The sequence below is a fragment of the Hoplias malabaricus genome, chromosome 16, assembly GCF_029633855.1.
Source record: "Hoplias malabaricus isolate fHopMal1 chromosome 16, fHopMal1.hap1, whole genome shotgun sequence".
Lineage (NCBI taxonomy): Eukaryota > Metazoa > Chordata > Actinopteri > Characiformes > Erythrinidae > Hoplias > Hoplias malabaricus.
The window spans coordinates 21752767-21775085 of NC_089815.1; the positions used below are offsets into that span (position 1 = coordinate 21752767).

At 36.8% G+C, this 22319-nt stretch overlaps 2 protein-coding genes across 5 annotated transcripts in view; both read right to left on the reverse strand.

Annotated features, from left to right (window-relative positions):
• Positions 1-843: 843 nt before the first annotated feature.
• Positions 844-10611, reverse strand: LOC136672212 (uncharacterized). Of its 4 annotated transcripts, none has more exons than XM_066648192.1 (6): positions 10308-10611; positions 9000-9335; positions 8781-8807; positions 8501-8563; positions 4674-4796; positions 844-1296 (listed from the first exon to the last, which is right to left on the reverse strand). In XM_066648192.1, the coding sequence occupies exons 1-6, from the start codon at positions 10348-10350 to the stop codon at positions 1151-1153; spliced, it is 738 nt and encodes a 245-aa protein (XP_066504289.1). In that variant the 5' UTR covers positions 10351-10611; the 3' UTR covers positions 844-1150. The 4 variants fall into 4 exon arrangements, with proteins under 4 accessions (XP_066504289.1, XP_066504288.1, XP_066504291.1 ...); XM_066648191.1 differs by having other exon boundaries at positions 4674-4799; XM_066648194.1 differs by lacking the exon at positions 8781-8807.
• A 5516-nt stretch (positions 10612-16127) lies between these two features.
• Positions 16128-22319, reverse strand: part of p3h2 (prolyl 3-hydroxylase 2) — a 52980-nt gene continuing 46788 nt past the window's right edge. The window contains exons 7-15 of the mRNA XM_066647381.1: positions 22084-22124; positions 21663-21754; positions 21432-21559; positions 19666-19761; positions 19402-19552; positions 18740-18857; positions 18255-18330; positions 18019-18159; positions 16128-17784 (exon numbers count right to left, since the gene is read on the reverse strand). Of these exons, the coding sequence (XP_066503478.1) occupies positions 17701-17784; positions 18019-18159; positions 18255-18330; positions 18740-18857; positions 19402-19552; positions 19666-19761; positions 21432-21559; positions 21663-21754; positions 22084-22124 (927 nt within the window). The 3' untranslated portion in view covers positions 16128-17700. The remainder of the gene's footprint in view (positions 17785-18018; positions 18160-18254; positions 18331-18739; positions 18858-19401; positions 19553-19665; positions 19762-21431; positions 21560-21662; positions 21755-22083; positions 22125-22319) is intronic.

Below are 22319 nucleotides of genomic sequence, written 5' to 3' on the forward strand. Positions count from 1 at the left end.
TATTTGTATCCATTTGTGAACATGTTTTATTTCCAGCAGGTTCTGAAACATCCATAAATAAATTAAACACTAAAATCAACCTCTTTTTCAAAATGACATAAATCCTCTAATACACTCACCTGTAACTCAGGCTATGCTGGATCTGCAGGAGGATGGGATTGGTTATTTACGTTTATGATGTAAGAAACCCTAGCTGTCTGAATCTGTCCGTTTGAGACTGTCTTTGGAACACTGCAGTTTCATGTGGAAATGCTCAGCTCAGGCATTACATACTCTAGATAGATTACATAGATTACATACTCTAACATATAAACACCACCACACAAACATGTAAACATGTTTTAGATTTAAAAAAATCACATTATAGTAGAGTGGGTCTTTACAATTTTCAGACATCTTGTTCCTAAACAGTGTGAAATGACTGCAATGTTAATCTAGGATAGAACATTTTCACAAGGGTAAAAAAAATGCCCTTTCAACATTTCAAGCCATTCAGGAGCAATAATGGAGGTGTTCCACTAGGTGGAAGCACTGAACTAACGCTGTTGGACACCTGCATCAACATTTTTTTTCGGAGGTATCAGAAAGGAACCTAAAAACATTCAAACGTTCTGTAAATTGTATTTTAAAAGTCAAGAAATGTTTAAAATGTTGATATGAATAGTCAGCTGAGCTGTAAGGGATTCACAACATCTAATGATGGGTTTAAAGGCAAAAATAGAATTTACATACACATGATCAGTTATAGAATTATGTCAAATAAAGGTAAAAAAAACAAAGATTAAACAGATACAATAAAAAGATTTATAAATATATTTATTAAATTACATTTTCAAAGCATATTTATATTCACTTTACCATTTACATCATGATTAGGAAACATTAATTAATGCATTGCTGTGTGAATCTACAGATTGATGTGTTTACTGATTTCATTCAAAATCCATTAGACAAAGTATGACTTTAAATCAGATTTTTGTTCGTTATATTAGCAGAAATTTCACAGATACAGATCATTCTTTTATTATGACAAAGCAGCCTGAATAAAGAATGTGCAGGGCTGCATTTCATCAAAGCAGAAAGCTACATCACACAGTGAATAGTGAATAGAGAACAGTCCAAACAGAGGTGTATTTCTGTTTATCTTCGTTTATCTGCCTCTGGGATGACTCATGTAGTCATGTGATTTCAGAGGGTTAGTCTGTTTGGATAGTTTTCCTTTTTCTGCTGCTGTTCTCGGCTGTGGGGAGCAGTCCTTCTGTGCAAATGTCCTTGTGTTCTCATAAATCGGGCTCTCTGCAACAATACACACACTTTTGTTGGCTGTTTGTTTAATACACAGCAAGTTGGAAGCACAATAAATCAAGACTATGAAAAACAAACCCATGAAGCCACTGTATGATTGATATCAGAACATGTGGCCGGACTGTAAGTGGACATTCACTGGTCAATGCAGAAGGAGCCAATGGGGAAAGGCTATGATAATTATGAAAAAATACAGAGAGAAAGAGAGAGAGAGAGAGAGAGAGAGAGAACTTTTGGATTTTTTTTCTCACAAAAATTTTGTCAAAACCTCAGTCACTATTTTTACCTCAGACACTGTTTCTCACATTCACTTTTATAAGTCTGATTAGCTCAGCTACTGTTAATCCAACAAAGATAAACTTCCTCGCTGTTTGTGAACACGTGTCGCTGGGCTCCTCCACTTAAAAACCCATTCTTATAACGGCAACTCTTTATTTTGTCAAATCTTTTGTGAGGCTTTTTTATTTTTAATCCTGCATTTTTATTTTGGACTAATAAAATTACCATCCTTTTGACTGACACAACTTTTCACAAGTCCCTGAAAAGCGCTGATGTTGAGCCTTTGGTGACGTCCTGAAATCATTAGCTGCACAATAAACAAAGAAACAATAATGTTGTGCAGATGGTGCGAAATTGAATGCTTTGCATTAAATATATATTTGAATAAACTGAATAAGTAAAATGTTGGGCACACAATTAAAACTCTTATTTTGAAAACGGACACCACAAACCCATGTATTTGTATTGCTTCTCTTTAACTGACATTATTGATTGCTATTCGCACCCCCATCATGTAACTCAGATTTTCAAAATCCTGTCCATATGTTTTTTGTTTGGTTCAATTTTACCTACAAAGCTGGGACGGGGAATGTTTCTTCTAAGAAATGTGAAGCCAGCCACCACATCTTTTTAAACTACTGCCAATTCTACTTTGTAACTCATCCACAGAGAACTGGCCCAGTTGCTCTCTTTTAGTCTGGCAACTGATGACACAGTTTTCATGGAAAATACCCCCAAATACGTTTTTAAAAAGTTAATACGTGTTTAAACAGCCGTGTCACTTCAGAGCGCTTGAAAAATTGTCCATGCGTTACTTGTCAGTCGTTGCCGATAACCATTTATATTGCTGTGTCTACATACAGCAGTCACAGAAAACAAACGGTGTCCAGCATAACATGCTTTTTTTGCAGATTATACAACAAAATTTATTTTACAATGAAATTACCATTTATTCTTGCACGGAACGTATGGAAGAGCTCAACTTGGGATGCAGTAAAATAAATATGAATTATATATGTTAAGATCAGTGATAAACTCCAAAACAGTCAAATAATGTGAAAAAAATCTCATTCTCTTTCTATAGGTGGGAAAAAAAATTGATAATTATTTTGGAAAATTCTGTTACAGTAATCTTTTCTGATTTCGCCGGTGACTATGAGCTTAACCAACTATGTGTTTAATTAAAAGCAGAAGGTAAGTAGTCCTTTTTCAATGGATTATAATTATTATTATAATGCTGAATAATGATCAGCTCACTGGACAGATATTAGAGTGTCATAGAGTGATATTAGAGTGATATAAATGTGTCATTACAGCCACGTTATCAAATATCACGACTTCTATCACGCATCGTAAAAATGTATTGTGACACAGTTTTTTTCACATCCCTTACCCCCAAGTTTTCTTCCTTATCGTTGTTATCAAATGGTCAGCTCTGCAGTTTGCAAGATAAGGGTCTCAGAAAGAGGACAAACAGCTTGTCTGCATTCACATGCTGCACACCAGCACTGTAACCACAAGCAGACTCAGGCACTCTGTTGTATCTGCAATTGACATCTCCATCTGCTCATGAGTCTGAGTCTTTCTAACCACACACCACCTACACGCTCATTCAGCGCTTCAACACAAGCCAGGAAAGAGCTTGTCTTACCTCAAATAAAAAAACCTTGCTCTGGAGCTGCAAATATATTTTTCAAATGCAACCACATTCAGTAATCTTACCTCCTGCCTTCAAGTCAGTTTTCTACCTGATGTTATTCTTAAACTACACACCGGTAGTGTACGGTCAAGGAACAGCAGTCATTTTCAGAGGCGTCCATTTACTTAGAAACAAAAGCAGAAACCAGAAACCAGAAACCAATGCTATACCCCACAAACAGGCCTGGGGTATTTGTTTGTCTTCTTGTTTTTCATTTGGACTTATCTAGAGAAAGTGTCTCATTATATTGCAACTGTCATAACAATAAAATCCGACGGTGCACCCAACCTGTGCCCCACTTCACAGCCAGATACCATCAGGGCTCCCCCTGCAACCAACACCAAACAGCACAACACCTGGTGCCTTAGCAGGATGCACTGTCTGTACAGAGCAGACAGGGCCATTACCGCTGCACCACTGCCACAGCAATTTTTTAAAATGCTTCTTGGAAGAAGTCAAATTGTCTGTCAATAGGATTAGACATCTTCGGTATTCTGATCATGAGAATTATTAAGTATATATTGATTCGATTTGAGATTATTTCACTTGGTAAAATGTGATTTTTTTTCAGTCAATAACTATAAATATTGTAGTCAAAATGACGATATAAAATGAAGATAATTATATTGCGTTTACAGTTTCAAAAATGATGTAGTTCCAAAAAAAACCATCAGGAATTGATTTGCAAGAAAAAAAATAAATAAAACTACAAATATAAAATGGCAGCTTTGTCCATTCTGTCATTGTCATCCAATCTTGATGACTTCATAAAATGCAATGACTTGATGATTTCTATACCTACTGAAGGGATAGATTCATTTTATTCATTCCTTCATTTTCTGTAGCCACTTCATCTTGGTTAACGCTGCATTGGGTCCAGAATCTACCACAAAACACTGGATATGGCATGGACAATATCTTTGGACAATTTGTTCTTTTGGACTATGGAAGGTCATGTGGCGTCCTGACATCCAGTGACCTGATGTGAGGTTTGAACCAATGACCTCAAGGCCATGAAGATGTGTTGTAGGGACGCTGGAGGACCACCATACTACCCCATCATTTTAATAGAGTGATGTTTTCAAATATTAGAGGATGGAACAACAGCAGTGACGCCAGGTGGATGCCAGTGCAACGAGAGACCACCACAGTCACCATATCACCAAATTAGCTATCTTGGAAGTAACTACTGGGAAGCATTGGGAAGTACATCAAAAAGATGGTTCGTGGTGACTGACTGTAGGTTACTGGTTCAGCAAAGAAGGATTGGGTAGAAAAACACTTACGTTTCCCCTGAAAGTAAGAAAGTCAGCCAGTCAGTGCCTGTACAGTCCTGTGTTTCTGTTACTCCTGCCTATATGTCTTTATTAATCTGAAGGTTTTTCCATACCTCTTTTTCGGCAGAACATCCTCTGTATAATGACCCCGACGATTATGAGCAGAACACATGTCAGCGCTAAGGCTGTCCACACCCACCAAGGCGGAGACGGTACATTTGAGGTGTCCTGAGAACCTGCTGGAGGAATCAGGAGATTTGAGAGATTAAAATAATGGCAATGAAGTTAAAGTGAGAGTAGCTCATTAAAAACTATTTGAGTTGAAGTATAAAAGTAGCAGGTCAAAATACTACTTATGTACTAAGTAACTGCAGTGGAATTTTTTAGTAAACCCAAAATCTATCAGCTCAGGAACTGAAGTTTCTACAGCTCTGTTATTTGATATTTGATGCACTCTTAATAATAAAGTGATTAACATGAATACAAAGTGAGTCTGTGACTAACATGGTATAGGGAAAGATTCAGACTAACAATATTGGTTAAAAGTAAAAGTAATTTTCTTCACTAATGTATTCTTCATTGTAGAGGTCAATATATTTATGATTTCAAAATACTCATGAAACTTAGAATTGATCATTCATTCATTGTTTCACCAGTCCTTCACAGGGCGACACACTCACACATACACACACACACACACACACCTACAGACACTTTAGAGTTGGCAATCCACCTACTAACGTGTGTTTTTGGACCGTGGGAGGAAACCCATGCAGACACAGGGAGAACACACCAAACTCCTCACAGACAGTCACCCGGAGCGGGACTTGAACCCAAAACATCCAGGTCCCTGGAGCGGTGTGACTACGACACTGGATCTTAAAAGCATATCACTAAATGCCATGATAATTTATTTCATATAAAGCATATTTTGCAAATTATCCATCATTGTAAAAGATACATCTGTAATACCTGGGAATCTCAAAACATATATTTACATTTCTTTTACTTTTTTCCCATCTTCTACTGTTTGATTTGTTTCATTTGATGAACACTAGCTACGTTTTTGTTTCATGTGCAATAGGTTTAAACTAGTGCTGTCATTAACGCATTAATGCAAGCCTCTAATCTGGAAAGTGTAACACACACACACACACACACACACAGCCCTGCTCCTGTGCTCCTATCTCACTTAATCCACCCATATATCTCTTACAAGTTTACTAAAGCTGGAATATGGAGCTGTGTTGAGTGTTTGACCCGTGAGCTGCACTACAGTAGCGTTAATTTTCTCTATTAAAACTTCTGTGTCTGAGCTTTATCGTGTTGTTAAAGCTCTTACTGAAACAGTTACTCAACAAAATTATAGATGCTAACAAATAAATAATCAAAATTACACTAAGATAATATAAAAACTACCAATCTCTTTGCCCTAGCCAGTGTATCATCCATACCTCACTGCACGTTTTTTCGCCCTTACAGAAATACAAGGGGGCACTAGCATTAATTGAAACCACTAATAAAAATATAATGATCTGACCTTGATTCTTTTCTTTTACTTCTTTTATTTAATAAAAATGTAAGCCTGGACGATATACTTCCTGCAATGTAACACTAAAATGTGTAATGCTGAATCTTTAAGGAAAGAACTGAATCAATGAATCAACTCGCTGAATCGACAGTTTTTCTACCTCTACACTTATGGACAGTTTGCAAAAAGTGTCAAAAAGGGGTTTCTGTATGCAGTGTTATAGAAAAAATACTTTAGTTTTCGAAAACCCTTCCAGTGGAGACTGTTCTTGACAAAGGTGTGTGTTACCTTTTAAAGATTAAAGAACCTCCTCATAATTTAAAGAGCCTAGAAAAAACAATGAAGATCTGTAGAGCAACTTTCCCTTGTGTGTAAAGTTCTTCGCATACGCAAGCCTCTTGTTCAAAAATGGGTCTTTAAGCCCAGGCACACTGACCAAACCTTCTAAGAGAAACCCCAAAATTTGTAGTTGGCAGTCGGCAGTTGTTTTAGAAAGCCAGGAGAAACTGAAGAAGACAGACAATGGGGATTGATGAATATTTTGTAACACGAGTTGGAAAATTACAGACCTAGGTTCTGATGATATAAATCATCATACACACATCTCTTTTTTCTGTTTCCCATCTGACAAGCGGTGTTCTCTCTCTCTCTCCGCTGTTCGAACAATGGCATTATCAAAGACTTTAGGAAAATAAGCTAAAACTCGGAATTCGTGAACTGGTCACTATGGTAACCGTGGGCGCACGTGCTGGATGCAGTTGCGCACTGAAAAGTTTGTATTAACGGTACATTTACACTGCTCCGGTGCGGCAATTGACGTAAAAAAAAACATCGTAAGTGTGAAAAAGTGTACATTCATGGTCAACTTCCCAAACTTCACCACGTACGACTTCAAAATGTCGAATTCAAACAAACATTTCCGTACAAAAACTAACAAAAACAAAAAGCCGTGGCACACCATCTGAACGTTCGTTCGCTTTTGTTGGTGTTCGTCCGGTCAGTGCGCTCTGACCTTAACACATCGTAAACTGAAGAAAGCCCACACTATACAGTGTGATAACGGCATGCTACTGGTCACACGGCACGATTTAAAACCACATGTCCGAAAACTACCATGAGATTATTCGAGGCTGTGTTTGTTCACAAAGGCTTTGAATCCACTGTTGTTCAAACATCACGTTACAAAATCAAAAATCAGCTTCTTTTTTTTAACTCATGGTCAATTTTTTTTCCAGGATTTATTTCTGTCTTCAACTGACTACTGACACACTATCTAAACACCATCTAATGTTTAATATGATAATTATTAAAAGTGAATCTATCAGTTTGACTTTGAAAAAGATTTACCATAATTTGTATCTCACTACCCTGAGAGCAAGGAGACGGCGGACCACTGTTGGCCCACTGAGGGCAAAGTTGGAGGTCCACTAGTGTTTTGCACAGCATTTTTCTGGGCGGACCACTGGTGATTAAACAGAATTTTAGACAAAATGCCACATTTAGGCACTTTTTCATTCACAGTCCAGTTTATATTTTTTTCCTTCATTAGTTTCTTTTTGTTATTCTTTATAAATAAGATTAGTAAATAATTTTAATCAGCACAGTGTCAACATTTTTAGCATAATCATTTTATATCAGGCTTATACTCATTATTATATCTCTCATAGTTGTTGGTAATATTTGTATTAGTGTGTTTTCCAGAATAAAAGTCTCTGTGAATTTAAAATCTGTTTGAGGAGATTATAAATGAGTTATATCCGGTACAGGACAGTAATCTGAGTGCTCCGATGGTGGACCAGCAGTCGTCTACAGTCAGTGGTGTGCCAGCCTTTTTATGCCAGTGGACCAATATAAACTCGCTGTCTGGATTTGAATAACATTTAATCCTTGCAGTGTTGTTATTGACATGTTTTTTTTTTTTTTTTATATTTTTTTATTTCAGTTTTCTTTTCTGTCTGGACAGTAACAGTTTGATGTAGTGTACTCAAGTGGTTTGTTGGTGAAATCTTAATGAAGCAGGGTGTCTCATTTAAGCGTGTCAGCTACGTGTTTAGAAGAATTTGATTACAAGACACACACGTGAATAGCACAGTGAAAATACAACTTATGTAATGTGTGATGTTTCCAGAAGTGGAACTGAGAACCACTCTGCTGTAGAGAAAGTTTCTCCAGAGAAGTCCTACGCACTCTCAAAAGTTTCTATAACATTGTGAACTCCCACTTTTTGCAAATTCAAACTAAAGGCATTATCTGTGAAAATGCTGTAAATATTAATATGCCTCATTTTCAGGTTGTCACCTGGAATCAGCAGAAAAACTCTACCAACTTCTGCAAAATATTCTACTTTATGCATTGGGTGACTACATAAAATATGCAGTGGACACAGAAAAAAAATGTTTGAAAGTTTACCACAAGTTGTAGCTGGTGCTGCAGTCGTTGTATTATTTTCAGGGCCACTGTCTGACAGAGAATCTGACACAAACGAGATAACAGGAAGGCAGATATGTATTGTGAAGTAATTCAGAGTTCTGTGGTCATGAGATCATATCACAGTGATTAAAGAGATATCTGAAAAATTCTTCAAAGCTACGTACACATACATTACACAAGAACTCAGGATTAACCTAAAGATGGGATAAACGGATATCCTCTTTATTGCTAACTCATCATGTTAGTTAAGATGTCTTACATTTTGGGTCCCCTTCTGGTGTGAAGTCTGTAAAATTTAATACATTTACATTAATACTTATTATTTTACAGTGATAAACTCTGAAAATGATAAAATAATGTCACTAAATAAATGTGTAAATGTCTATAGATCCTTTAACACCACTTTGTTCACTCTTCCAGAATCTCTCACATTTTTTTAAATCCCACTGAACTCTTCACTCACTGAAGGTGTACTTACCAATGACGATTAACTGAGTTGCATTACTGAAAATGGTGTCAAGTACAGGAATGTCCCGTGTCAGCTTGCAAAAATACTGTCCGCGGTCATTGAATGTAACATTTAGAATTTTCAGGCTTGTCCACGTTTTTCCTTTTTCTATATGAAAACGTTCGCTGGGTTGTATCTGGGCACTGGGCGAGTAATGTCCGAAGAACCATTTCACTTTGAGTCCTTCTGCATTTATCAGGAAAGTGCAGTTGATGATTGCAGGAGATCCTAAGCACACTTCCACCCTCTCTGGTACTGTAGGTCTCGGTAATGTGTCCTGAACTGTGCTCTTAATTATGGATCCCACTGTGGAAAAGAGCACAAAGTTAGATTGAAATTTTGTGAAAAAAAATATATGTTGAAGAGTCTAAAGAACATTTACTCAACATTTATAACTGTTTGAGTTTTCCATGTACAAGTTGCTCATCATTCACAACGCACATCTTTAATTTAGGGAGAATAAAATGAAATACTAGACAGTTCTCGAAAAGAAATGAATTCTTTCTGGATGTTTTGTAAGTTTTTCCCCTGGATCTTATGGATATTATTATTCACACAATCGGAGTGGATTGCTGTAATTGTTATTATTTGGTTTTAATGTGTTCTTCCCAAATATTCTACAGAGATGTAAGACAAATAATGTATAAATTCTTTATGGAAATGAATAGTTCATGATATATAAACAAGTAAATAATGAATACATTTCATTCACCAGGACAAAAATGATGGCTATAAATTAAACGATACATTTTAAACAGTGTCCTCAAAACCAGTGGATCATAATAAAAAGCTAATGGAAATCTTAACTGATGGAGGTAATGAAACAAAAACAACAAATAATAAACTCATTTACTGTACATTAGTCAATTATTAGTTATATTTCTCCATATACAATTTTACAACCATAATACATGGCTTATAAATAGTATATATTTATTTACAATTGGTAATAAATATATCTCAAAAACCTTATTAGAATCATAATAGAACAGTTATAACGCATATATTTAAGTCAACGCTGACCCCTTTTCTGTCATAGTCTACAGATTAGATTAGATTTGTATTCAAAGTCAGCAGACAGAACAGTTCAACGTTTTCATTTAATTTCGTTGTTTATAACCACTAACTGACTATTAATATGTAATTAACTCATATTAATATGTAATTCTTGAGCAATTACCTTTAATAAACTAATTTTAGTTCATACAAAATATTTTATATGGTAGACATCGACCGTTACTGTTACTACTTTTGTAGCATAGCAGTAAGTTTACTGACCTGTGAACAGCAGCAGAAAACTCCAGCGACAGAACCAGTCCATTTCTCTAAAGCTGTGTCCAGAAGCTTCTGTCTGACTAGAAAACAAAATCTATAAAAAATCGACAACGCGCCAAGAGTCTTCGAACAAGTCACAACTGCATCAGTGGAAAGTAACAAACTGCCAAAACAATGTTAAAATCCTCTAACGACTGGGTGTGAAAGGTGATGGACCTGATGCTACGGGCTTTGTGGGCTTATTTCTGAGCAGTTATAGTTCGCTCTGCAGGTTTCTTTGTGGTCAAACTGAAGACCATAGAGGAACAAGATGAACGTGGGAAGTTACTGAACAGTTGAAGGTCGTGAAGCTTTCAGTCGCCACCACAAACCTGTTCAGTTTAGAGTCGATTCTTTCGAACGGTTCCTTTCAGGGAATCAAACGTCGGGCGCAGGACTCGAGGACTGATTCACATATCAGTGAGATTCGGTTCAGTGAGTCTATAATTAGAGTTCCAGACTTTACCGAAGCAGGAATGAAAAAGTTCTCTAAATATGAAACAACATAAAGTTATATGATATTCAATAACAAAATGATCACGTGTCAAAATTGAATAAAACTATAATAACAATAATAATAATAATAATAATAATAATAATAATAATAATAATATTTTTTAAATGGTGTACCAGCTACAAACAATGCTGCGAACAGATTCCAAATAATTATATATATATATATATATATATATATATATATGTGTGTGTGTGTGTGTGTGTGTGTGTGTGTGTGTGTGTGTGTGTGTGTGTGTGTGTAGTTGGTCAGGCCTAATTCAAAATGGAATATTTTATGTAGGGTGCCAAGACGTCCTCTTTTACCCGGACATGTCCTCTTTTTTAAACTTAAAAATATGTCCGAGCGGAATTTCACAAACTTCCGGGATTTTGTTTTTCTAGAGCTTACATAGAATTTTGAGAAGCGTTTCGTTCACAAACTAGTCCCGCCCTCCCCTACTCCGATTGGTTCGATTGAGTGAGAAGGGGGCGTGGTGAAGTAGCCTAAAATCTTCGGATTGGACGGTCTGACAGTAGAGCTACGGTTATTGGTCGATAATATATTGGCTCATGTACCAACCCCCCCCCTCCCGCCCCACCATTTCAGATCTGGTCAGCCTAATTTTATGGAAAATTATATCTATAAATATAACGCATCTGTGATAATATACGAACAAAACAAACAATTACAAAGCACCAGTGTGAACCCATTCTAACTTTAATTTCTGTTACAGATCTTTTTAAAAAAAAATTTTTAAACTTAGATAGACAACATAATATATCTCAACTTAAAAGGTTTTCAACAAAAAGGCAATTTAATCTACACAAATGTGAACCAGTTCAAAATAACAATTCATTCAAAAATTGCTACCACAAACGCGTGTGAGATCTCTGGTGGTGGAGGTGAGAAGTAGACCTCCCACAGCGTGAGAAAAAAGTGAAGTGGAATTAATTTTTAAAGTGGGAAGAGGAAAAAAAAGCACAGAGTAGAGATATAAAATGAGCAGAATGAACATATTTTTTCTGAAGTGATTCATACACCACAAAAGAATAGTTCAGAAAAACGTAAAGAGAAAATGTCAGACGTATATCAGTTTGAGTAGACAAGCAGAGGGGCTGGAAAACACGGCATGAAAACAGGTCAACCACATGAAGGCTAATGAAGAATCAAAACTACACAGCACACCCAATATGAAACTGCGCAACAAACTTACATGTGCCTAATTCATTTCACTGGCATGTTCATAGGAACTCCTCATAAACCAACAACACAACAACAGACCCACATTGGTCAAAACCCTGAAACAGAAAACAGAACAGGGTAAAGGCCTGAGCAGAATGTAATTTCTCACTTCTAACAACAGGTCTTCTGCACCTTTCAGACATACACAAATAATGCTGAAAAGACAGCATTACAATACAATTTCTGTCAGCGTGGAAAATCATACCGCACACTTCAGTTCTGTCGGGAATGGTGCCACTGTTTTCTTTTACACCCAGGTGAATTTGTAGACGAGTCTAACCTACACAAAGTACTACCGCTTCCTGACATGAATGGAAACACCACTGAGACCCTGAATATGTGTGTTGTGAACGTGACAGTGACTTCAAAAACATGACTCTACAGTTGGAGGAACAGTTTTCTTAATGGGTAAACCACTCTGTGCTCTTTATAATGAAACATTTCAAGTGTATTTTATTCTAAATATATTAAAAGTTAATATATATACACACAGCTCCTCCAGGTAGCATGTAAAAACATATGGGTTAGCTAGGGTGACCAGATCTCAGATGCAGAAAAAGAGGTGGGGGTGTGACGAGCTCTCACTTAGCTGAACCTATGTGTGTTTAGGTCCTTTACACATTTGTTTGCTACACAAAACATGGGAATTTCTTTTTTAATTCATCCGAGAAGTTACATTTACGTTTTGGCATAGCTGCTCCAGATGAGTTTTGACGTAAACAAGGACTACTGACGTGCAGACTGACCAATTAAATGTTTACAGAGAAGGTTATCGACCAATAACGGCAGCTCTACAGTCAGACCGTCCAATCAGAAGATTTTAGGCTACTTCACCACGCCCCCTTCTCACTCAAGCGAACCAATCGGAGTAGGGGAGGGCGGGACTAGTTTGTGAATGAAACGCTTCTCGAAATTCTATGTAAGCTCTAGAAAAACAAAATCCTGGACAATTTCTTTAAGTCTAAAAAAGAGGACATGTCCGGGTAAAAGAGGACATCTGGTCACCCTAGGTTAGCATGTGTGAAACATTTCCCTGTCACACATTGCTATCAAGGAAAACTAGCCACTGCAAAGTTTCAAACTTGTCAAATGCTAACACAATGACACTGGACAAATCAACACACTTGGAGGAGTACACTAACAGCACAGCCCTGTTATACAAATTTACAATTGCCTGTGTTGTTTAGCATCATGCTTAGTGATTGGAGGGAAGGCCATTTTACCCTCCAAAAGAGTGAGGCTAATTATACTGCCTTGAACTCCAGCCAGTGGTTTTTGGAGATATCACAGATGATCTAGCTCATAATCTCCTGAATAAGACACTTAAAGGAACATTAGATGTGGTATGTGGTATTTTTGCTCCTGGGCTCCCCTTACATTTGCAGAGCGTAATACATTTTTACAGCACTGTCCTGAAATTAAGGGAGAGTGGGAGGAAGGGGGATATTTTCCTACCCTCCTCCAAAAGTTACATAGAGCAGTTTCAACAGTGCCGAGCCCCGAGCAGCAACAACAGAGGCTCTGTTTTCCTTATTACAGCTCAGTGAAGCATCACAATTATTTTGAATATGTAATTCATTCATTATCTGTAACCGCTTATCCAATTCAGGGTCGCGGGGGTCCAGAGCCTACCTGGAATCATTGGGTGCAGGAATACAACCTGGAGAGGTCGCCAGTCCTTCACAGGGCAACACAGACACACACACATTCACACTCACGGACACTTTTGAGTCGCCAATCCACCTACCAACGTGTGTTTTTGGACTGTGGGAGGAAACCGGAGCACCCGGAGGAAACCCACGCAGACACAGGGAGAACACACCAACTCCTCACAGACAGTCACCCGGAGCGGGAATCAAACCCACAACCTCCAGATCCCTGGACACTACCTGCTGCACCACCAGCCGCCCCTGAATCTGTAATGTTAAGGTAAAAATATTACCTATTGTCCCTTTAAGCAAAATCATAAACATATATAACTGACACTGACCAGTGAACCTAAAACTCGTTTCGCTTCACACAAATCAATCTTGGACTTTGTTTACGTCTTTCAAATATTATAACGCAGACATTTTGGAAAAGTTTCTCCCCTTTGATAGTGTAGTGCCAACAAACACCCACAGAGAGTGGCATATCAAAGCGTATACAGTAAGTAGAATATCCTTTTTAGTCTACCTTTGTAGGCAGAACATTCTCATTATTAGTCAGAAACATACCTTAGATCAGCTTTATACGGCGGAATTACATCAAACAACAATTTCCATATTTCCTATACCACTATTCTGAATTGCAGATTAAAATAGTCTGTTGTTAATTTTAGATTTTAAAGACTTAAAATCACTCCTTTGATTAAAAATTATACAAAAACTGAGCCTGAAAACACGAAATGTAAAGTGTCAGCCCACATTATTTCATATTCTCAGAGACTGAAACAACATTACACGCTTCAAACAATACCAAAATATACCTGCTCTAATCATGAGATGAAATAAATAGAAACGGCTCTTCATTTCCAGTCAGCTTTTAAACTGGGGAAGGCAAAGTACAATTTGGGGTTCAATCATTTTAAGGACTCAGTACCAAACTTCATTTTAATGCAGAAAAGAGCAAAGAGAACTACATTAATCTTAGAGAAGTTAAGAGGTCTTTATTTGCATGAAGTTTCTACGAATTTTTTTTAACACAGCAAAAGAGACCTAGTTCCAGTGTTTCTAACACTGAACGCTTATTAAACATATGGAATTTGTTCTATTTAAACACCACACAAATAATTAATCAGCACCAGTATGTTAATTCATAGGAGTTCTACTTCAAACATTATAAGGTTCAAGGCTGCAAAGTCTGAGGAGTCCACTGGTGCACCTGTTACTCTCAGCTCACTTATTAAATATGTCCCAGTTCATTGAGAAAAACAGATTGCTACTTCAAATGCTTTATTTATTGTTGTTTATACTGAATAGGGTGACCAGACGTCATCTTTTACCCGGACACGTCCTCTTTTTTTAGACTTAAAAAAATGTCCGGCCGGAATTTCACAAACGTCCGGGATTTTGTTTTTCTAGAGCTTACATAGAACTTCGAGAAGCGCTTCGTTCAAACTAGTCCCACCCTCCCCTACTCCGATTGGTTCGCTTGAGTGAGAAGGGGGTGTGGTGAAGTAGCCTAAAATCTTCGGATTGGACGGTCTGACGATAGAGCTACCGTTATTGGTCGATAACCTTCTCTGTAAATATTAAATTGGTCGGTCTGCACGTATGTAGTCCTTGTTTACATCAGGCTAAGCTCATGTACCTACCCTCATCTCGAGCAGCTATGCCGAAACGTAAATGTAAGTTCTCGGATTAATTAAAAAAGAAATTCCCATGTGTAGCAAATAAAGGTTTAAGGGACCTAAAAGCACACATAGGTTTAGGTAAGCATTCAACGGCAGCGAGGGGCGAGAGCTCATCACCCCATCCCCAGAGACGTGTCTTCTTTTTCACCATCTCAGATCTGGTCACCCTAATACTGAGTCATATAGTGTTTTACAACCCTAATTCCAATGAAGATGGGACCTTGTGTAAAACATCAATAAAAACAGAATACGATGATTTGCAAATCCTTCTAAACTTATATTCAATTGAATGAATACACTACAAAGACATTTAAATTACTGTTCAAATGGATACACTATGTTTTATTTTTCAAATATTCACTCATTTTGAATATTGAATGTGAAACTGTCCACAGAGTGAGAGTGACAGCGTGAAGATGTAAAGCCCCATGATGCACTGGAACCCAGTAAATAAAAAGTAAATGAAGGACTAGAACATGACCAACACAAACGGTGCAGCAATGAGTTACTACTTCTGGTTTTACATCTTCAAAGAGGAGCAACAAAGAAGGTGTGTTTAACAGGGAGCACAACGAGTGGGTGGTGTCTAAAACTTCCAGGACAGGGAAATAATAACCTTCTCAATAATAAAGATTATTGCTCAAGATCTGTTTCATAATAGATAGATCGATTGATAGATAGATAGAACATAAACCAGGCACAGAGGCACACTTAAAACTTTATTGATAAAAACATTGTTGCAAATACCTTTTGCATTATGTTAAGCATAAATACTTGAAACATAAATATGAATGAAAAAAGTGGCCATCCTCCTTATCAAACACATTAGCTCAAGTTGAAAAAAGATCTGCAATGCCATAATGAAGAACAGTGCCCACAGTGAGGAATTACAGGGAGATTATTTGAGAAGAAAGGACTGCTATAAGCCACATTTAAATTCAAATTCCTTGAAACAGGAATAAATAGCATCTTTTCTTAAAAAAAGTTCAACGCTGACACAGGCTATGGTGTGTGTTTGTGATCAGAGCAGACCATAGTGTCGAGTCAGTTCTGTAAACAATTACCTGTTTCCCCAGGACAAATCAACTCACATTGTCCTGAAACGTGGAAAAAAGTTACAGTGCTTCATAGAAAGAGAGGTTGAAGAAATGGTGTCAGGTGAAAGCATTACATCGTCTGAGAATTCTTAATGTCAGCGCATTATTTCTTTATAACTTTGATGTAATACAATACTTTTGGATAAATAAATCACAATATCTGCCAAATGTATATGAATTTACATCCTATATTCATCTGTATAGTTTCCATATGATTCTGAAAAATACAATTCACCAAGTGTGTCATATCATCATAAAAAACACAAAAATGAAACAAAGTGACAGCACAGAGTGGCCCTTATTCATCAAAGTTGCATAGAGTCAAAAGCAAGTATCAAACAAGCGCACACACATTTAATCTGGGCATATATCTATGATCAATATTATACCTGGTATGAGTGCATATAGATTTGATCATAATTTAACAACATGAAAAAAGGCTACTTTAATTTAAATGATCAAAAAATATTAATATAATCTATAATAACAATAATAGTACGAAAAAAAGAGAAAATATCAATACTCATAATTTATGCACATGGCGATTCAGTACCAAAATGGAGGTATTTTTACCTGTGAACTGACATCTCACACCGAGTCAGTTTTATAGACATTACACAGTGCTTTAATTTTATACACTGACAGTACAAACAAAAAATAAACACAGCTAGAGCAGTAAAAACCTCTAATACAATGCAGTGAAACATTGTCTAAATCTACTATTTTAGGAAAATATTCACATGGCTCAATCACATCATTGTAGCATCAAATAAATAAGTCTATAAACTTTGTTTATTTCACATTTCCAGTCGTTGTGAGTTTAACACTATAAAGTCTGGAGCAGTGCACTTAGCTTCAACCTCAAGCTTCACTTAGAAACCTGTGAGCCTCTGAATTCCACCAATTCAGTGGCTTACTATTGAAACATCAGCATGAATGAGGGTTTGCTTCATGTAAAATGTATTTAAAATAATCCTGGTTGTCTGGCACATGATGATGAAAAGATTGTATGTCGTTAAGAGCTTGTTTTAACCCAGTTTTGATGAATAAGGGCCAGCATTTCATATTTTTCATATTTCAGACTGAAAAATACAACACATTTCAACAACAAATATTAGAAAAATAAAGTTGTTCTTTCACAGAAGATGAAATAAATAGAGAAGGATGTGAAAGGAAAGCTTCCACGATTTATAGCTCATCTTTGGGGTTGATGTAAGATGAGAGATGCTGGTTTTCCAGGGCTTGGATTACCTCATCAGCTTGAAGCCTCTCCTGCAAAGCAATCCCGACATATTATTATTATTTAAAGAGCCTTGTTCCAGTGAGATGACTCTCACAGGACTGAAAGAAATATTACATTAGTGAATGCAATATTATACAATAAAAACATTTATTATATGCATATATTTATAGCAAAACACAGTGCTAGTGTCCAATCACATTTTAGCTTGTAAACACATGTAAAAAAGTGTACTTCAGTATTTCTGTGAGCTGTTGAAGTCTCACCAGTTCTCTGTAGAGAGGATCCAGAGTGAACCAGATGGCTACAGCACACCTCTGCCCACTGGTGACAGCACGAACACCATGTGGATTCTCTCCCCCAGATGAGAAACCCACCATCCTCCCACAGCGTGGCTTTACTGACGCCTGCAACACCACACTACTGTTACACAGTGACTCATCATATACTCACTCTCACAGACAAAGGCTGCTCTTCGATACAATGACATTAAACTTCATACCGTGATAGTTTTGGCATCCATTTCAGTGAATATGAACTCTCCACCGTCAAAATCTCCATTCAGATACAGCAGAGCACTGAAAATGACGAAGCCAATTCAAGTTAATCAAATGCCACAAGTTTTGAGCTGTTACAGTAAACCAGCAAAGCTCTGGTATAACATGAGGAGGAGTAGCAGCTGAATGCATAGCTGCCCATAATATTTATATATATTTTTTGTTTCATTGTTTAAAACACATTCTTCCTATTTAATTAATTTAATTATTTCCCAGTCCCCAATATTTCCTTGTAAATAAAATGTTACATTTTTATGTATGCACTGAAAACCTTTCATTGTTTTTGGTGGAGTGTAAATATTTATTTAATAATAATTTAAAATGATTGTAAATATTTTTAAAATGATTTCAGGTGTCTGTGATCTTTAACACAGAACCCGCTCTAAGCCAAAATGATGATGGAAGTCATTTTAGTAACGGCAATCCCTACCTGTAGTCTCTGTAGGTGTAAGCTGGAGGCTCTTTCCAACACTCATTAGCTTCTGGGTCCAGCAGACAGTTGTCTGCATGGATTGGATGACTGAGGTCATTCCTGTGATCCTGTTGACCTGATGAGAGGAAAAAAAAAGACTGGTCTTTTAATCGAAACCTTTCGGGATCACGAAGTGCTAGAGACCACCCATCTTCAATTTAATGCTTTGTAGAAACAGCCTTTAACCACAAGGTCTTTTTTCTCAGGAGACATTTCTGAGGAGAGTAGATACAAGATCGTTCTCTTGCATAAGGAAAGGAAACGATGATCAAGGGAAATATGTGAGAAAAACAAGAGTTTCCTCTTTGGCTGTGAGAGGACAACTCAACGTACAGGGTCTGAAAAGATAAGCAGCCGTGACTGAGGAAAGGAAACATACACAAAAGAAGAAACTGTGCAAATCAAAACAAAGAAGAGGCTACAATGAAGGGCAGGAAGTGGACGCATTGCATACTGGAAAACACAGATAAAGTGGATACATTAAAATTATAGCTTCTGATTTGTTTTTATATTTAAACACATTCAGTAAACATATTAAAACTGGTGTCTGTTTAAACAGTGCTGTAGTACTGGTATTTCTCTCAGTCTGTGACAGTGATTTATTAAAGCACATATCATACCTGTGATAGCTGTCCTACACACTAGATGAGTGTATGAGAAATGCAGGGTGGAGTTGAGCATGAAGTAGGATTCGACGATCTTCCTGGCCTTCTCACTGACTTCATAAAAGAGACGGGCGCTATTCAAAGGGACACGTCCCTCATAACCATACTGCAACCATAAGCAGAAGATTAGTATATGGGGTTACAGAGGTGATATTAAAAGGTACAAGAGTTGGAATTAACAAAATTCACGTCAGATCCAAAAGAAAACTGCCATTTCACCTGCAATGTTTTTAGCACAGTTGTTCCTTCAAATTTTTCATTTGGTGTGTGTGGGGACATCTTCCCTCTGTATCCATCTCCGGCCAAAGTCGTTGTCTGGAATAAATAAGAAGATGAATGTTAAATTACTCGTATTAATAATAATAAATAACTAAAATAACATTCCTCTCCTCATCTATGGATCCATATGCAGCCTATAGTCCATGATCTTGAATTACTCAACAGACTATTTATTTTATGACAGGGTGGTTTACATATTTCAATTAATCAATCAATCAATCAATCCAATTTTATTTTTGTAGCGCTTTTCACAACAAAAAGTCATCACAAAGCAGCTTTAAAAAGATCCAAGCCTCCTATGAGCAAGCCAGGGGCAACAGTGGCAAGGAAAAACTCCCTCGGCACACGAGGAAGAAACCTTGGAAGGAACCAGAACAGTGATAATATGAAAACCAGCTCGAACACTAGTAGAGAAGGAGTAACCTGAAAGTGAGCAATTAACCAAAAGCTTTTTTGAAAAGGTAGGTATTTAATATCCCATACTTGTTTTTTCAATCCCACCTCTCATTCACGCCACCCCATCACACAGTTTAAATAGCACTACTTAAACACAACTAAAAATTGCTTTAAACTAAACAATGAAAAAATGTCATACCCCATAGAAACGTAATACGGTTATGTTTTTTAAATACTTTTATATAAAACCTTAATGTCAATCACCAAAAACTGGCAGTGCACCTCAGTTCATTAGTGTTTTCCTGCAGTGTAACAGGCTCGAGAGCTGGATGTAAACTTCTCAGTAACATCACAGAGGAACAGATACTGAGTGGGCTAAATTTCTTTTTTTATAAAGTAGCACTTGTTTTTGGTCTGTGGTTTGTGCTTGTATGAGCTTCTGTTGTTTTCAGGCCAAGCAGTATTTGCTAAACAGTCCAAGTTCTAAGTAACATGCTTGTTTCCTTCCTGTTGGTGGCATCATATGTGGCAAGGTCTTCTAGCAGTAGTAGGCAGCTTCATGTTTGGAGGGATAGTGAAATAAAAGCTTTATTATTGATGATTATTGATAATATTATTGAGGACACATTTTTGAAACAATCTCCCAGCAGTGATTTCCCATCATCCTCTGTGTGGTGATCACAGCTGAATTAAGTTGCAAATCACTGATTTAAGGAACGTATTTTATAATAAATTAATACACAGACTGTGATACTGCGAAAAATCCAGAAATGCACCAAAAATGAGTGAAGCCAATGGTCTGTATTAGGAGCAAAATTGTTTTGAAAGGGTCCATGGGAAAATACAAAAAGACAAACAGTTATTAAGACTGAATAATTACGACAAATCTCATCACAAGAAGTTTCTCTAAAATGGAGATTTAAAAATCTCAATTGCCCTTTAATTATTGTGTAAAATTCATTTCTGTAATTAATTAAGAATTGCTGTAAAAATAAGCAAAAATTGATTTACATTAAAATTAAAGCATCTTCTAAAAAGTTGTTTTTGGAGCAACGAGGTTTCGTTCTGAGAGTGAATTGATGCAATGGTGCACAGTTGGTCAAACACAGAGATAGTAGAGTATGATAACGTTCAACCACTAAGCCCTGTGATCTATATCTTATTTCTTTATGTTTAAAAGTTATATCTATACTTTTAATACTTTTATGACATACGATTATTACCCAGTTGTTTATTTGGAGGATTACATGGTCAAGCTTTTATTACTGGAAGGGTTGTAACAACTCTAAACGTAGCCAACAAATACTCACATGTGCCAGCAGCTTCAGCTCTGAACACTCATCTTCAGAAATGACATCATCAAAGACGACTCTCTGACTGCCGTTAAGATCCAGTGAATTCTGCTCAACACGAACGTTCTCATATATCAATGGACCCCCTGCGCACACAGAGACACACACAGAGACACACTTGGCTCAGAGTCATTTCTCTAGTGGGTAAATATCCTCATTACATTTTATCTCTGTAAGGCACCAACTCACCTTCTCTGAGGTGCTGCAGCATAATCCTAGAAGTGTTCTTCTTCTCAGAGATGGGAACATACTCCATCCAGCCATCGGTTCCTGATGGGATCCTGAAGAAAAAAGGGAAGATCTGGATAAGTAAAATTATTACTGCTTTTCTATTAGAGTTATATAAACCAATATATAACATCATGTTCAAAAATTTGAATACCTCTGGTCATATATATATACATACACACACACACACACACACACATATATATATATATATATATATATATATATATATATATATATATACACTTTCTTAGTGAATTTAAATGAACGTATCTGTTATAACTGTTATAAGAAATAAGCATAATTTGGGAATACTCCCTTGGTACTGGGCTTTGGAGCATAGGAATGGCATAATATTTGTGTGATTAACAGGTTTATTTACCGATTGGCATCTTCTCTTCCTCCGGCGCTGTTCCAGTAGTTCTAAAACAGAATGAAAGCCCATAAAAAAGGAATTGTATTCCATCCATAATATCAAGCATAACATATAAATCAATAACTCTTTTTCCACAACCAGGTTTATTCACCAGGGGGCGATGTGGGCAAGGTTTATATTTGTGAAATTCACTGAAGCACCTGCTGCTCAGCTCCCTCAGTTCACATTCATTAAATATAAAA

What these genes read in the sequence shown, in the direction of transcription:
- LOC136672212 (XM_066648191.1), bottom strand. Translation starts at nt 10,350, where the DNA reads ATGGACTGGTTCTGTCGCTGGAGTTTTCTGCTGCTGTTCACAG. An exon ending in ACCAGAAGGGGACCCAAAAT is followed by an intron (nt 8,564 to 8,780) that starts GTAAGACATCTT and finishes CGTTTGTGTCAG; the next exon opens with ATTCTCTGTCAGACAGTGGC. An exon ending in GATGTTCTGCCGAAAAAGAG is followed by an intron (nt 1,297 to 4,673) that starts GTATGGAAAAAC and finishes GTATTGTTGCAG; the next exon opens with AGAGCCCGATTTATGAGAAC.